Consider the following 16,643-nt stretch of genomic DNA (forward strand, 5'->3'; position numbering starts at 1 on the left):
GCCCGCGGCTGCGGTCGCTCTCCGGCGGCGGGGCTCGGCCGTCCCCCGCGGGACGCGGGTGCGTCTGAAGGGAGAGAGGGGAGCTCTTCCCCCTCTCGTCCCAGCCGTGACCGCGCACAACGTGTGTTTACACAGGGCGACTCCCAGGCTCCCAAGTTTAGCGTTGAGATAAAATTTATTGCGGTTATTCCGAGGGAAGAGCTCTGCTGCTGCTGCTGCTGCGAAAGGAAACAGAGGAAGAAAATGGGCGGGAGAAGGGGCGGCGGGTCAGAAAGGCACCGGGGCTCTTCTTGTATGGATTTAGTTGTCAGCAGTTTGGCAGCACCTCTTACTTTTCGCGATGCTGATCCTTTCCTTTAAAATAAGTGTTTATCTTAAACTGTCAGTGTGGTAACTCAGGGGTTTATCCCCTAACGAGATACGAACCACCTCCTCGCCCAGTAAGCCCCGTCGGCCCTCTCGGTGCTTAGCGAGTGGCAACCTTGCCCCCGGTGACTTCCTTTCCTTCCCCAGGTGTCCCGCCGTCTTTGTCCTCGGTGGAGCCCGGTGCCTTTCCGCTTCTACCCCCGCGGGTGCTCCTACCTAGGGCTCCCCCCACCCCACCCCACCCCACCCCTGTTTTGGGCGGCCGCGTGTTATTTCTGGTTTCCTTGCTAGGCGATCTGTGGCCGTGACGATTTCAGCCCGAGGGAGGCGGGAAGCAGAGGAGGCGACAGGGCTGGGGGGGCGGGGGAGGGTGAGCACAGGCCTCATCTTGCCACTGAGGTAGTGTCACTTTTCTTTCAAAACCGAACGCTGTGAATTTTTTCCCCGGTTATTTTTTGTTATGAGGGCTACATGGGCGCTTGGAGCTGACCTTCCTCCTCACTTGCTGCGGGAGCACCCCGCGCCCCCCTCCCCGGCCACCACAGGCTCTGGGGTTTTCCCTCTCCGACCTCATCCCCACCCCCCAGCCCTTCCGTGGCGGTCCCCCCGGGCCGCCGGGCGGGCGCCTCCCGCCGCACCCCTCCGCTGCCGAGCCGGTGCTCCCTCTCCTCGCGTGACCTTCCCAACATGGCGGCACGGCCGCTCCCTCCGCCCCGCAGCCGCGAGGGGCCTCCTCGGCGAGGGGGCGGCGGCGGCTGTCAGCCGGGCGAGGCGGGACTCGGCCGGGGGAGCGCGGCGGCGGCGGGAGGAGCGGGCGCGGGGCTGGGCTGGGCCGGGCGGGGCGGGGCGGCGCGGCCCGGCCCGGCGCCGCGCACACTGACAGGCGCTCGGCCAGCAGACGGCGGCCGCGCCGGGGTGCAGACACCGCTGCGCACCCTCCCGCCGCCGCAGAGGGAGCCGGCCGGGAGACGGCGTCGCCTCGGCGGGGAGACGCGGGGCGAGCGGCGCTGGAAAGCCCCGGCCGCCCCCACACCTGTGCCCTCCGGGGGCGGCGAGTGGGTGTAGCCGCCGCCGATCACCTGGGATCCCCGCCCCGTAGCGCCTCCGCCTCCCGTCCTCGCCCGGTCGGGGAAGGCGCCACCGCCGCTGCGAGCGAGCGAGCGCGCTCCGGGCGGCCGCGGGCAGCAGGGCCGGGGCCCGCGGGCGAAGCGAGGAGAAGGCTGCGGCGCCGGTGGGGCTCGTCCCCTCCCGACAGCCGGGGCGAGGCGGGCAGGAGGGCGGCGGCCCCCGGCCGGCGGAACCTGCGGCGCGGGGCGCTGGAACCGCGGCAGGATGAACCCCAATGTCACCTACGCCAGTCGCAAGCGGCGGAAACCTGTGCAAAAAATGTAAGCGGCCCCGCGGGGCGGGAGGGGAGAGAGGCAGGGAGGGAGAGACCGGCTTCCCGGCGGCTCGCCGTCCTGCCGCTCACCGCGCCGTGGAGGCCCGGCGGGGGCGGCCGTGGCGCGGTGCGGTGCAGGGGCGCCCGGGAGAGGTGGTGCCTGGGGGTGCCGGCGGGATTTTTATTGTTTTTAGCTTTTTTTCTTTAAAAAAAAAAAAAAGAAGGGAGTGTCGGGACGCGGAGGGTCGTGGCGCTGGAAGGAGGGAGCGGTGCCGGCAGCGCGGCGCAGCCGGCTGACCTAGATTGGGAGGCATCTGAGGTGACGGCTCCCGAGCGGTGGCTGCGGAGCCCCACCGGAGCGGGTGTCGCGGGTGGGTGCCGCGCTGTCCCGGGCGGGCCCCCGGCGATGGCTACCGCCTGCGCGCAGGGCGCTCCCCCGCCTCCGCACCGCTGCGCGGCTGCCGGGCGCTCAGGTGGGTCTGCGGGGGGCGCGGGGCTGGAGCCGGGAAAGGCTCGGCCGATTCCCACCGTTTAGGGCTATTTTTAGCCCGTCTGGGAGGGCTGAACCAGCGTTAACCCTCCGGTATTACATTAGATGTTTTTATTTGTTCAGCTCCAAACAAACGCAAGTGCTGCAGGCCGGTCGAAAGAGGCAAAAAAAAAAAAAAAAAAGTCTGGCCGTACGGTGGCTTTTTGTTTATCAGTTTATCTTTTTGAAACTCTGGGAACAGCTTAGTACCTGAGTAATTTCATATTATGCACCTGCTGTAGGTTTGACTCCTAGGCTTTGCATGTTCCGCTAAAAGACTGCTCTCATGAGAGTGATTTTTCAGGCTAGAGGAGATGCTTAACTTGCACTTTCAACTGAAAGTCAAGAATCTATAGGTCATAAAAAATAGCAAAGCTAAACTACTGAGTTGCAAGAAAAATAAGCTAACTGTGATGCAAAGCTCAAAAAGTCCCTGTGTATTTCTGTGGGTACTTCTGTAGGTGTAAAATAACTTCCATGTCTACAAAAGCATTAAAGGAGAGAATGACAAATATTTAATGAAATTCTATTGTGAATGATATGTTTTTAGACTTATAACAGACAACTGTCTTGGGGGCAAGGGAATTAGCTTGAGTGCTTGTTTCTTTGCAGTTGGAGTTGTTAGAATGAATGCATGTACATAGCTGGGTTTTCACCTTACAAATTGACACAGAAAGACTAAAAATGCATTTTTAAAAAAAAAATCCCTTGCTAGAAGATGCATTCATTATGAAAATAGCAGTGTTTGCTTTTTTGACCATTCATTTCCAAACAAAAATGTAGAGGTACTGAATTAAATTCACGCTGTAGATCTGGATTTTAAGAATGAAATAAGTGGATTTTTTGGGAACAAATAGAAATGTATTGGTGGAATTTGTAGACTATTAGTTGCTAAAGCAAATCTTAAGTGCTGATTGTGAAAGGGCGAGGTGTTCTGCCTTGCTGGTAAGACTGCGTAATGTCTGGTTACTATTAAATTCTGGTTAGTCTCAGTTAGAGGATGTGAAACTTTCTCTTTTATGTTACTGTAGTACCTACATAAGTAATCCTTTTCCATGTATCTCCTTTTAGGTAAGTTTCTCCTTTAATGCTGAGCTTCTCTGAGTTGAACTTGAAGCTTTTTTATTACTAATGGAAATCATTTATCTATTGAGGGACTTGGTCCTTTAGGACCAAAGGGAGAATTAAGTGTTTCTTCTTGAAATAAAAATACTCATATTAAAATAGTTTGCTCACACATAAATAGAAGTGGAGGCTGATTATCAACCTACCTTGCTTGGGTTACTAGAAATTATTTTAATGCAGGATTAATTTATCTTTCATGTATCACTTATTTGTTTCTTTTCTCCTCATAATGGCTATGCTCTTTGGTTGCTTCGTCTGCTAGACCAACCTTACAGAACATTGCTAGTGGGTCAGAGGGCTCCGATTTCTCACGTAACTAATTGCAGACCATACCTTTAGGCGAAAAAAAGTGAGAGAAGCAATAAGCTTTTGTAAGTGATTGGGGGAGGGAGGGAAGATGTACTTGCTGCTGGTTAATAAAGATTTTAAACTTTATGAACAGTTCCAGTCTTGTGTTTTCTTGTCCTATGGTTTGACACTACCATGACTTTAATCTGAAGTTGATATTTCCTCATTTCTTCCCCCCAGTAGAATTCACAGCTGTTAAAAAACCAAACAAACAACAAAAAACCCCAAACAAAAAAACACAACAAAAACCCCAAACCAAACAAACAAAAAAGAGGTGATACTTTGTTGGGACTCGTATCTTTTATAGAAGAGATTGTTTCTGTAGATCTTCTAATGTTTTGTTTGCCATATATGTAACTCTGAATGGAGCATGGTAATTGGTAACCTGTGGCAATAGGCAGCTAGTTTACAGAAATGGAAGAAACTATTCATATAATGCCATAGTTGCCATGGGAAAAAAATGAAGTAGAATAAATTCTTCTTGCTTCAGGTGCAAATAACTCATTAAAGCCATGATGGTAACTCAAAACCAGTTTAGGAAACTTCCCCCTGCAACTCCCCGTTTTTGTTGTGTGTTGTGTAAAGGACTGAACTTGAGAGGGGAATCTCAGGGTATTGCCTGACAGTGCCGAGTGTTGACATGTGCTTTTTTTTTTTTTTTTGATTCGGTGAGGAATTACAGTATCACAGCTGAAAAAGAAAAGCAATCATGGGGGAGCTTGATAGGCAACTGTTCCTGCAGTTCATCTTGTTATCTTGTCATTTGCAAAAAAAAAAAAAAAAAAAAAAAAAACCAAACCCCAAAAAACCCCCACCGCTAAACCATGTGCACTCCAATTGCATGTAATATGCGACAGAAATCACTTTCTTAAAACCTGGAGCCTTTGAATTTCCTCCTCATTTAATGTTTGAACACTGCGAGTCCCCCTGGTGGCAGCCTGTCTGTGGGGTGTTTCACTCCTCACTGAAACTTGGGGAGCAATGGGTGGCCCCTGCTTTTTCTTTTTTTTAAGGTCTTGAATTCCTTTTCTGCAGTGATTATTAACTGAACTGCTGAATTAATATACTAGCATTGTAGTAGGAAGGATAAAATGCAAATTTTATGGAAGTGGGGTTTACTGTAGATGTATCCTTTACCTAATGTGAGAATCTTATATAAATGTAGCTCCACCTTGTAGTTTTTATATTTTTCTGCCTACTAGCTCTGATTTGCCTTGTTTTTCTTTTTTTTTCAGTGTTTGAATAGGAATTGTTTTGCATGACTGGATAAATGACAAATAACTGCATAACTGGATAAATGACGTAACTCTATAACTAGACAAGGGATGGGGTGAGGAGGTTTAAATGTTTCATACTATGCAGGTAAAAAAAGCGTAATGGCATGTTTCTTTAGCAGACTAAATAAGAAATTATGATATGGTTTTGTTCTGTGTTAGCTTAAATGTATTTATGATATTAAGTACTCCAGAGAAAAATGTTTGACTAGTTGATCCTTAATTATGGGTAGACATAGTAATTTCAGAAAGCAGTGCAGAGATATTTTAATTTAAAAAATGAAACTATTTATGTATTCTTTCACGGCAAAAAAGCCAAGAAGTGCCAGAACAAGCTTTCAAAATGGAAGTTCATCAGAAAAGAAAAATAATCTTTTAATGATTCCTTTGTGTAAAGCAGTATCTGCTACAAACAGCAGTTTGCACATCTTGTTTGAAACGGATGCAATAAAGCTGTTGTTATATGTAAATGATAACCTTGTTAGTCTTGGGGTACCTGTATGTTACATGTAGACTGCTACTTACAAGTCACTGTTTTTTAAGGTTTGTGGGTTTTTTTGGTTGGTTGGTTTTTGGTCAGTGCTTCTTGCAAAAGTATACTTTTTAGAAAGAGAATCTGCAGCAAATGGAGATAGACAAATATAGATAACATGGTCAGTAGATAGGAACATACTTTTTATTTCCTCTTTCCAAATAGCCTTGGCTTGTCATCTTAAAGAGTAATGAAATATGTTAAAACCGAGCGTGAAACTTTCATTCTTGGTTGGTGTTCTGGCTGTCTCTATTGCTCTGGTGGAGTCCTTCATACATCAAAACAACCTGAGCAAACTGTTTGCTACTGGAGGACAAACAGTTGCCCAGCATCAGACAAGTAGCACGCTGCTGATTGAGGTTTTTCAGTAAAAACCCAAAAACTTTATTCCTTCAGCGGCCTAAATCTGCTGGCTTCATTGCCTGCTGAAGGAGCCACTGGAAAGGGTCTCTTGCCCCTTTAAGACAGGTCGACAACAACTTTTGATCAAGGAGGTCGATAGTGTGTGTCATATCTGTTGCTTCCAAAGGAATTGTCAGCTGAATTTTCAGTTATCATAAACTTGGTGTGGGAAATAAAAGAGTAAATGCTTAGAAGTATTTTTCAGTTGCTAAAGTAAATAGGGAATTTTGGAGGATGTCACCTATTGTAATACTTGCTTAGTGTGGTAACTGATGCATTTCATATACCTGACCTACATTGAATTAGATAACATACATAAGAATAACATATGTTATTGCATGTACTATTAAATATGAGATGAAAAATACACGTAGCTGGAAAGATTAAATCCATTAGCGAGGTGTCACATATGTTCTTCCTTATGTCCTTTTTTCCTAAGCAATAAAACAGTTCTGATGAACTTCTAATTAGTTTTTTTAATAGAATTAGTTTTTTAACATGTCGCTGTATCTTTAGTGCTGCTCTTGCGCATTCTTTTATTTCCTGACTTCATTTCACACTTCAGCCTTGTTAACAAGGTATCATGGCTTTCACTGCTTCGTTGTTGGGTTTTTTCCTTCTTTTCAAAGTTTTTGTAGTCGTACGACAAACAGAATAAGTTTGTGCTTTCTTTTCATTTTCTCAAAGAACTGCTTCAATTTCCCTTTTAAAAAAATACAAATTAGCATGTCAATATTGAAACATTTTGGCCTTTCAATGATAATTAAGACTCAGGTACTTGTGCACTTTCTTTTTAAGAATTTAGTGTTGTTAATGTCTGTGAAGGTGCACCTGGTGAGCATGTGTAATGAAAACTTTTGCCTAAGTAAGTCTGTAGCAGACCTGTGAAAATAGTAGTCAGCTAATGTTATTATGGCAAATCCTTTAGAATTGTTAAAACAAGAATTAAGAGTGCTTGCTTGTCTTGCAGCTGTTGGGTGATAATGATTGTAGCTCAGTTTGGAGGCACTGAGTGTACAGAGACCTTTGATTAGGGAATTCAAATTTCCTGTGAAAGGCAAAAGATCAAGAACTGAAAGATTGGCTTAAAATCCATTCCCTCCTTTAGTCTTTTTTTTTTTCTTTTAAATAAAACACATGCATGGATTTAATCTTGACATAGCACATAATTTTCCTTGAAGATAATTTTCTGCAACACAGCTAGGGCTGTCTTTAGCATCAAGGGTTTACATAAGTGGTTACAAAATGGTTTAGCTTGCTACTTATGCCCCTGGCACTTCTGCCTTTATTCCCTTCGTCCCTGAAGGATCCATTTTTATATAATGGATTTTAGTTGGGTGATAAAGGGGAAAATTAGGGAAAAATCAATGTTTGATTTGGAGGGAGAGAACATGGTAAGATTTATGCTGCAAATACCTTAATACTCAGAAATGTTGTATACTACACTTAGAAAATCCTTATGCTTTGAACTAGTTAGAAGTAAGAAAGAGAAATCATTAGTTCTAATTGGTTTTGCTTTACTTTCTAACTAACAACTTGATGAGATAACTGCACAGTTGCATATAGTTTCAACTAACTTGTCAAATTACTTATAGAATTTTTAAGCAAAGTGGAGGACAGTTGTGAAAATAGAAAAGTCTGGTAGTTAGTGCTGATTTATTTGGAAAAGATTGTGTGTTTTGAACAGTTTCCGTGGGGACCTCCACTTTTCAGAAGCAGACCTGTTTGATTTGATAGTAGTGAGCTGTTCACTGATTGTTATACAACTGTTATCTGCTTAAAGTTTGGAATCATTTATTCTATCTCTACACTTATGGCAGTTTAACATGTTAAAAGTATTTATGAAGTAACTTTTAATGTTACTGGTAATGTTTGGTCATTTTGAACTTATGTTTTGTTAGGGTTATATTTAAATTGTGTTAATCATATGGCTTGTACAAGTGAATATTCTGCCAGAATAAGAGAATGTGAAGAAAGCTTTACTAAATTATTTTACTGTTCATCTTGGGGATATGGTGAGCTGCAGGTCTCAAAGTCAGGGCTTGTGACTGAAGGACACATCTAACCAAATATTTAGTTTGTCATCCATTGCAGTTGATGATGAACCTATGTTTTTTTCAAGAGAGAGAATTTTCGTATTTCTTGATTCATCTGTTTTCCCCACTTTTCCAATGTTTTTAGGATAAAGCTCTACTAGAACTGTGTCCTAGACAATCTTTACACTGCAGCAAGCTTAACTTTATCCATCTGGGGAGTAAGTAGTTGCTGCTGATATAATATATTTCTGTGTGTTAACAATATTTTGTATTATGGCATCTTCAAGCTTCCAGGCTCCTCCTAAGGAGCATGCCTCCTTTAATGTGTGAAAGGGCAGCTGTAGTGCTAGGGAACAGGCAGCAAGTGCAAGTTTTTGACAAGTGACAACTGAATAAACAATACCTGTAAACAGAAGGGCTTGAATTTAAACTAACAAGATGTGTAATTGAAACATAAAGTCAAAACAAGCTAAAAATAGGAATGTCCACTCTATCACTGCTTATTTGACTGGAAATACAAGATGAAATTACTTTTCAGTATGGTTTACTTTCAGCAGTGGCAAAAATAACTATGGGATTTTTGCAGTTTCTTATTGTAAAATTGATATAAGGATGAAGCTTGGAAGCAGACTAAATGAAATACTGAAGAAATTAACTGCTGAAGGTTTTTATGCTCGCTATTTTCATGAGTGGTACATCTTGCAGAACCAACATTCCTATGAGAGCAGCACAACTTGATAACTGCTGCAGATCTCAAGTAGAACTGCAATACTGGAAAAGTGAGAACGAATAACTCTTTAATTAGAAAACTGTTTAATAAATATCATAAAATCTACTATGGCTTGTGCAGATAAATTATTTGGTTTCAGTATTGGCTTGTAATGACTAATTGTAATTCAAATGAGTAGGGGTTTAAACATGTTCCTAGAATTCTGTGTACGTGGGAAGGTGCGAGTATCTAAGTATCTGGAATTGGGGTGAATATGAATGGAGAATAGCAAGTTTAGAAAAACTTTACTAAGTAATTCATAACAGAAAGCTTTTTAAATTGTACTTTGTAAGGTACAAAGGCAGGCTGTTGTCATGCTGTACTCAAATGAAATGCCTTCAGCTGAGAGGTGACTTAAAGGATAAGCTTAATAGTGTTTGCTACAAAGATTTTACCTGCTGACTGAGCTGTATCTCTCGTTTTCTTGTGCAGTTTTGGATGCCTCATTGTCTAGCAAGTTACTAAAACTTTTGTTGTATTCAATTGACAATAGCCTGTTCCAAATATTGACAAAAATTAAGGACACCTGTGAAAAATTGTAATTGAAGTGAACAAGTGTACTGTCAAATGCATTTGTACACAAATAGTACTAAAAGTTATTGGATTATTTGTAATACGAACATTTGGAAAAATTCAAGTGACATTTGATTGAAAGTGTAGGAAGCTTTTTATAAAAAATGCTGAATATCAAAGGTTTCAAATGTTCATTACGTGCTCAAATAGCCGTTGTAACTCTAACTGCTTCATTTAACAATGTGTGTGTTGGAGGTGGGGTTAAACCATCTTAGATTAATTATTTTTTTTCCAGTGGGAAACAGAAGTCACTCGGGAAAAACATTTTGCTTGTTAAACTTTAAAAGACAATTTGTGATGTTACGTTTGGCAAATGTTTACCTTCATTTTGGGAAGGAACTTACATTTATATTGTGATTGGTTTTTTTGTCACAGAGTAAAGCCATCCCCAGCTGAAGGAGTCAAGTCCAATCCATCCAAGAGACACAGGGACCGCTTGAATGCAGAGTTGGACCGCTTGGCTAGCCTTCTGCCTTTCCCTCAAGATGTTATTGCCAAATTGGATAAGCTGTCTGTGCTTAGGCTGAGTGTCAGTTACCTGAGAGCCAAAAGTTTTTTTGACGGTAAGGGTTGGGAATTTATTTGGTTTCGGACTGCTTGTAAAATTCTGTTCATACTGTATGTTGATTTCAGCTGTTTAAGTACTTAAAACTGTTAATTTATCTGTATTTTAATGAACATCTGGTTGTGTGGGTATATACAATGTAACTGTATAAAGTAAGCTTTCCAGTTTCTTGAAAACCAAATGTAACTGCTTATGTTTCACTTAAATCACCAGTTTTTCAAAACTTTGCATTTGGAAGTAATATTGTCCTTAATGAGTCTTCCAGTCCTTTTGCTTAGACTTTCAAAGATACTGAAGAGATTTCTTTTTTTCCCCTCTGAAAATCCCCTTCATAAAACCATTACTGTTCAAAACATGTCATATGAGTTCCCATCGGCTGTATGTTTTGCTTAATGATACATCAATAATGACTTTGTTTTGATATAAAGTAATTGCTAGTGCCCCTTCCTATAGTTTATTGCAAAGATGACTTGTAAAGAAATAGAGGCAAAGTCTTTCCTGTGTTCAAGTCCTGATTAATGCAGGGCATGAGGCATTAAGACGACAGCTAAGCTTCTCTAGTTGTGTGGGCAGGTTTTCCCTGGCCCAGCCCTGGCAAGACAGCAGTGCTCAGAGTAGTAATCAGGCCAGAAGCACGTGTTCTCTTACACCATTTCAGAGCTGGCCAAGGAGTCCTACCCCTCTCCTTCACTACCCGAGTTGTTCTGTAGGGTGAGACGCGATGGTTGGCTTCATGCCAGTTTCTTCAAAGGCAGAAATAGTCTAGTCCTTTTCATTGCTGGAATAAAGCAGGGAGCTTGTATTTAAATAACTCTCCCTTTTTTATCAGTCAGTGAAGCTTGACAATATTATACTGAAGATGGAATTACATTGATCAGCTGTAGCTAATGAATCTTGCTTGCAATGGAGTTGATATTAAATTGCAAGGTTTGGGGTTTTTTTTACTAAGTTTTTTGAACATTAAAATAATCTCTGTCCTCCTCAGTTTAAGATTTAGTATTTCAGCCTCTTGATAGTGACTCCATACCATGGATGAAAGGACTGAAGAAATCTAACTGCCTAAGATAGTTCCACTTTTTCCTGCAGGAATACAGAACATTTATTTTCATTTATTGTGTCTAGTGGCTTCAATTTAATAATGGTCATAAATTTATATCCTGTGTTTTATTGCCTGAGGAATATATGCAAGTGTCTTGATTTCTGTGCTTGTTCAGGACAATTCTTAGTATCAAATCTACTCAAGGCTAGCGTTGGTCAAATATTTCTAGCAGTGTTTTTTTTCAAATGAATATATTTGCTCCCAGGAAATGAAAGAGTAGTCTTGGCACATCAGTTTCATCAAAGTCTTTGTGAAATGTTATCTCAGGTTGACTGCTGTAAAACAAATTATTTGGTTTGTCTGTGCTCTCTTGGTGAACTGAAGAGGAAGTTCTGGTCTCAATGAAGCTTTTTTTTTTTTTTAAATTATGTATTCCGAAACAAATACAAGATTGCAAGTTTTTTGCCTTACTTGGGATGGAGCAATAATGGCAAATCTCAATTTCTCATGCAATGGAAGTGCTTGATTTTTGTTTCCCCCTGCCTCTGTCCTCCCCCCTGACAATTTGCGCTTGAAGGTCCTGGAATAAGGGGGTTTAAGGCTATGATTTCTGTATAGGAAAAAATTCATGGCTTTGGCTGTAAAGAGACAGCCAGAATCACTTCACACCAAAATTTCATCAGTTGCTTGTTTCCAATTTGAACATGAAGGTAGCTTGCAGCCATTTAGAGTGGTGATGAATTAGATACGTGCTAGTGGCAGAGAAGTTATATTTGCATTTCAGGTTGCAATTTAACTACTGTGGATCCAGAATTGAAGCAAACTTAACCTGTGTTTTCAACTCAGCATACTACTAGGATGGTATCCACATCAGACAAACATATGCGGCTAATGCTACCATACTGGACCACAGCTGTAGAATATAGAGCATTTAATTGTGTTATAATGAATTAAGTACTAGAATTTTGATTTGCCTCATAGGAAGAGACTTTTCAAACAATAAGTAAGTGCATATACTAGGTGCATTACAGCAGAATATTTTTGCTATAGTCTCCATAAAATAAAAAAGCCTGGTAAACGTGAAAAGCAACATCAAATTATTTATCTTGTGCAAGACAATTTGAACAGTGTACAATGAAGCAAGTTTAATTTATACCTTCAGATAGAATAGCTTCAGTAGAAGCCATCTTAACCTTTTTTAGCAGGAAAAGGCTCTTTGCTACTTCTTTTCAGGCCTTTGAACTGTAGGACTACAAATCAGGTTATTAATCAGTATCTACCTGAGGGCGTTTAAAGGCTAACATCAATGACTAAAGTGAAGATAAACAAGAGTAACCAATCTATGACTATGACAGATCCAGTATTGAAGATAAGACCTTTTATACTATTTTAATGTACTTAAATAACGTGGAATCTATTTCAGTTGAAACTTACCCTCCAAAAGAGAAGTTAGTGCTTTGGAGTACAGAATTAACAAAAATACCCTGAAAACCCCTAGGTTAGAGTTTCACGATCTGTCTATGCAGTGCTTTTCACAGAACTGCTTTTTTTGAAGGAATGTTTTGTCATTAAATATATGCGGAAAGCCCTATAGAATAAATCTGATAAATGCAAGAGTGAGCACTGATTGTCACCTTGAGTGCCTAGACTGAGCCAACAGGTCCACTTTATTAACGCAGCATGCTGAAGTAAAGGGAAACGCTAAATGAATAACAGGATGCAAATGGGGGGTGTGTAAATTCCTGCGGAAAGTAAAATATAAACGCGTAATCATATGATCTTGCTTGAAAGGAAACCCAAGTTTTTGCTGTAACAATAGATATTTTTTCAAAGAAAACACTTGCATTTTTCCAAGTTTAAATAATCCAGAGTGAATGTCTGTTTTCTGAAGGCGGAAGTCTGGGGGGGGGTTGGGGAGGGAAAGAACTCTTTTGTGAAAGACATCTCAAGAAGTTACATCAATTTGAATAAATGTACTTCACTTAAATGTCTACAAGGTTTTTTTGTTGTTTAAAAGCCAAGTGTGTGTGTATATATATGTTAAATAACCAAACAAAAAAGCATCTTCCCCTGAGCCCAGTCATAAGATGGTACAGAATTGTCTCCAGAGCTACAGATGAGTGTTTTCCATAGTGTTGACTGAAACATGGTAGACTTCTGCATGCTTACCATATTCCAGGTTATAGGAAATAGGTGTACATTATTTTTTTTTCCTCTTCCAAAACCTCAGAACGTCTTTCTTCTGTTGGTGATTGTATTCTGTTAAGCAGTTGCTTTTGATTGTTGTAGTTTGTTAGTGAAGTTATTGTGCTGCTAAGTGATCCTTCTGTATCACTACCCTTTAGATACACTAGTTCTGTGTGGTCAGGTTAGTCTCAAGTCCACATGGTGGCGGAAGGCTTTCTGTATCCCCATGTCAAGCACTCTGGCATGCTCTTATATGTATGAATTTGACCTTGTAGTCAAGAAGGAAATTTCAGTAGTGGCTTAAAATAATGGCTCAAGTCTGTTTCTTTATAAAGTCAAAGTTCTTGCGTAGTGAGTCAAAGCCAAGAAGTGATTTAAGGTGGTGTCGCTTCTCAGCTGTGCAGTGCTACCTGCCTGTACTGAAGTGGATTAGCAGTCCTCAAAGTCAAGCAGGTTAGCTTAAATCACTGCTGGAGTATTTACTTTGTGCATGTAAGATACTTTCTGAAAGTGGCTTAAGGCAAGCTTTTTATTTTTAAGAGACTAGGATAAATCAGGCAGGTGTCTGCTGACATTCAGTAAAGAAAGACTTTATATGTTGTCCTGGTATTATTTCACTCCGTTTTGATGCTAAGTGCCCATGCATGTGTGCATTCAGCAGTGAAAAATATAAAGTGGAATATGGGACAACAGCTTTTTGTGTGGGTGCAGGTTAGTGTGAGTTCAGCATCTGGAGCACAACTGGATGATCATTTAGGCCTAGCCTGTGTTCCCCATGCATACTAAAGGAAAAAGCCCTTTTGCCTCTAGCTTTGGTCCTTATATGATGAATTGATAATCATTTAAATGCTTTACTGCAGTAACGAAGAACACTTATAGTGCGTCTTCTCAGGGTTTTGGTGAAGCGGTTAGATTAAAGGGATAAAAGTAGAGTTTGTATGATTGATCACTTTTTTTTTTAATGTTAGGGGCATGATTTTTCTTTTTAAAGGTATCCTGAGGGTTAAGGAGAGGCTTGCAGAATCTAAAATGAAGTAGCTGTGCTATGTGTGTGTATCGATACATTAGAAACAAAATTTAACATGTTGCTTATTAATTATCCTTTCATCCATTTCACTAAGAATTCCTGTGGTGTAAAGTATGTGGTGTTTTTCCCTCTTGCTTATTGGACAGTATTCTGCAATTACAGAAGAAAGTTTCTTCTCAAAATTAGTTTAGAATTGGTTTCTTATGTTGTATGCAAGTGATTCTGGCAAGCACAGCAATAACAAAATAATTAAGAATTTTTTCCAGTAAGTTTGCATTGCCTAATTTTACTTTGTAATATAATTAACACACATTCCTTGGCATAACATAGCTTAAATTTGCAATGCACCCATTGTCATCACATACATTATATCAAATAATGTATTTTATTTTTACTGATGCCCGCTGTTGTATCATACTGTGTATTGGAGAGAACAGACTGCATGTGGTTCCTGCTCTGGAGAGTATAGCTTAAGATAAGATGTACAGGTGGGAAAGTCAGGCAAAGTGGGAGACAGTGTATTTATTCTGTCACATTGAGAAGGGCTGCAACATGCCTACAGTCTAGTGGATATAGATAGCCTTTCTGCCAAGTGTTAGGTGGTGGTCTGAAACAGAAACCTGAAAGTACAAAACAACTGATTAAAACAACCCATTAAGGCCAGGATAATAGAGCAGATCTGGCCTGACTTGCTTTTATTTCAGACTGTTACTATATTTACCTGCCTTGTTTGTCTAATGCAGCTTTCCTCATGTATTTTTTGCAAGTGTGACTTCCCTTTCATGTTACCCTCTTGCCCTGCTCCTCCTGCTGCTTACATAGACACTCCTGACTCCCACGTCAGGAAAAGCTAAAGCCCTCCAGGGCAGAGCGGTGGAGTCAGGCTGCACTCAATGCTTTCAGGTGTTTATGTTGATGCCATATAGAAATGTACTGTTGCCAGCAGCTTCTGGTGGGCTTGACTAGTCTTATTTGATTCATGACTCTGTCTTGAGCCACTTTTATACTCCCAAGGTAGAAAACACCCCATAGTCTGAGAGAGATTGTTTGTGGTTTTTGTAGAACACCATCCGATTTTGATGTGAAGAAGTTGAATGGAGAATCCACCACATCTCTTGGTGATTCTTCTGGCAGACATATCGTCCTCTTAAAATATTATTCAGATTTAAATTTGCTTGGTTTCCAGCCTTGGAAGTTATGTCATTCTCTGTCTAATTAGGTTTTCTGTATTCAGTATTTCTACCATGCATATGAATTCATTTTCACATTTTTGAATGAGCTGCTTTGAATCTTATCTTAGAGTCGGAGGAAAAAAGATAATGAAAAAAAGAAAAACCCCAAACCCAAAACAAAACAACTACGTTTCCTTTTGTACTGTCTTCCCCCCTGGCCCCAGTCCAAAATTATTACAAAATGTGAACCTTGGAATTGTATGGTTATTTCAGTATCAGATTGTCGTAGCATTAAAGTTATTTCCTAATCCATGCTTGTTCTTCCACACTGCTGTACTTGTCTTCCCCCCCACCCCTCCCCAAACATCCCCCCCCTGCCCTGTCCCACAATCCCCCGAGGTTCATACTGAGCATTGTGGCTGTCTGCTACAGGCTATTTTAGCCTGTATTTTACATAACAGAACATAAGTAGAGATTTAGGCTTTGAAGTCCTGATCCTCAAAAATGATGATTAGACCCATGTAGCTGTGACATCACCTTAAATCTCAAAATGTGTATGTTTTCATTGGTACGTGCTCATCCTTATCTTGCTCAGAAACATTTTATTTTTAGGGGTGCTGCATCACTAGACATGTCAGGCAGCTAGGCAGCCCTATACCCATATGGATTGATATAATTGGCATTTAATATACCCCAAACTGAACATCTAAAATTGAAAATGCTGTTTATATCACAAAGTACGAGCTTAATATGTCAATATATTTGTAGGATAAAGAGGAGAAGCTGGGTACAAATACTGATAATTCATATATTATTCAGATTTTCTTTTCCTGTTGCACTGTAGTATTTCAGCAATTAATGTTGATCTTTGTTAGAACTCCCTTTGCAAGGAAGAGAAATAAAAGGTTATCTCTTCTTCTCTGCCCTATATGTGTTATTTAATCAAAGGCATATGGAAAGTCAGTGTAGTAGCCTCTTATGTTCCACAAAGCTGTTGTAAAATTGCTTGAAAACCCTGTCCCAGTATGCAAAGCATTTGTCTTTTCTCTAGAGCCCTTGCTAATAGGGAGATTAGTTTTAAGCATACTGTTCTGGGCTTTGCTCTGGATACCTGTTGCAGTGAATATTATCTCATTTGCAAGATCAGAGCTTAAAATATAATTTATCCTATGCTAACCATATAAATGTTCTGGAGATTGACATTGCTAGGGTTAGTATGACATTCAGACCCGGAACGGGTAGCAAGATAGAAAGCCTGGCCTCAGGAAGTACCGCTGCTTCTCTGACACCATGTATTCCAAATCTTGTAATCTTTGTT

At 41.2% G+C, this 16,643-nt stretch overlaps 1 protein-coding gene across 1 annotated transcript in view; it reads left to right on the forward strand.

Moving 5' to 3' along the window:
• The first annotated feature begins 1,215 nt into the window (after positions 1-1,215).
• Positions 1,216-16,643, forward strand: part of AHR (aryl hydrocarbon receptor) — a 66,942-nt gene continuing 51,514 nt past the window's right edge. The window contains exons 1-2 of the mRNA XM_075492929.1: positions 1,216-1,754; positions 9,711-9,898. Of these exons, the coding sequence (XP_075349044.1) occupies positions 1,699-1,754; positions 9,711-9,898 (244 nt within the window). The 5' untranslated portion in view covers positions 1,216-1,698. The remainder of the gene's footprint in view (positions 1,755-9,710; positions 9,899-16,643) is intronic.

The sequence above is a fragment of the Mycteria americana genome, chromosome 2 (assembly GCF_035582795.1).
Source record: "Mycteria americana isolate JAX WOST 10 ecotype Jacksonville Zoo and Gardens chromosome 2, USCA_MyAme_1.0, whole genome shotgun sequence".
In the NCBI taxonomy this organism is placed as follows: Eukaryota; Metazoa; Chordata; class Aves; order Ciconiiformes; family Ciconiidae; genus Mycteria; species Mycteria americana.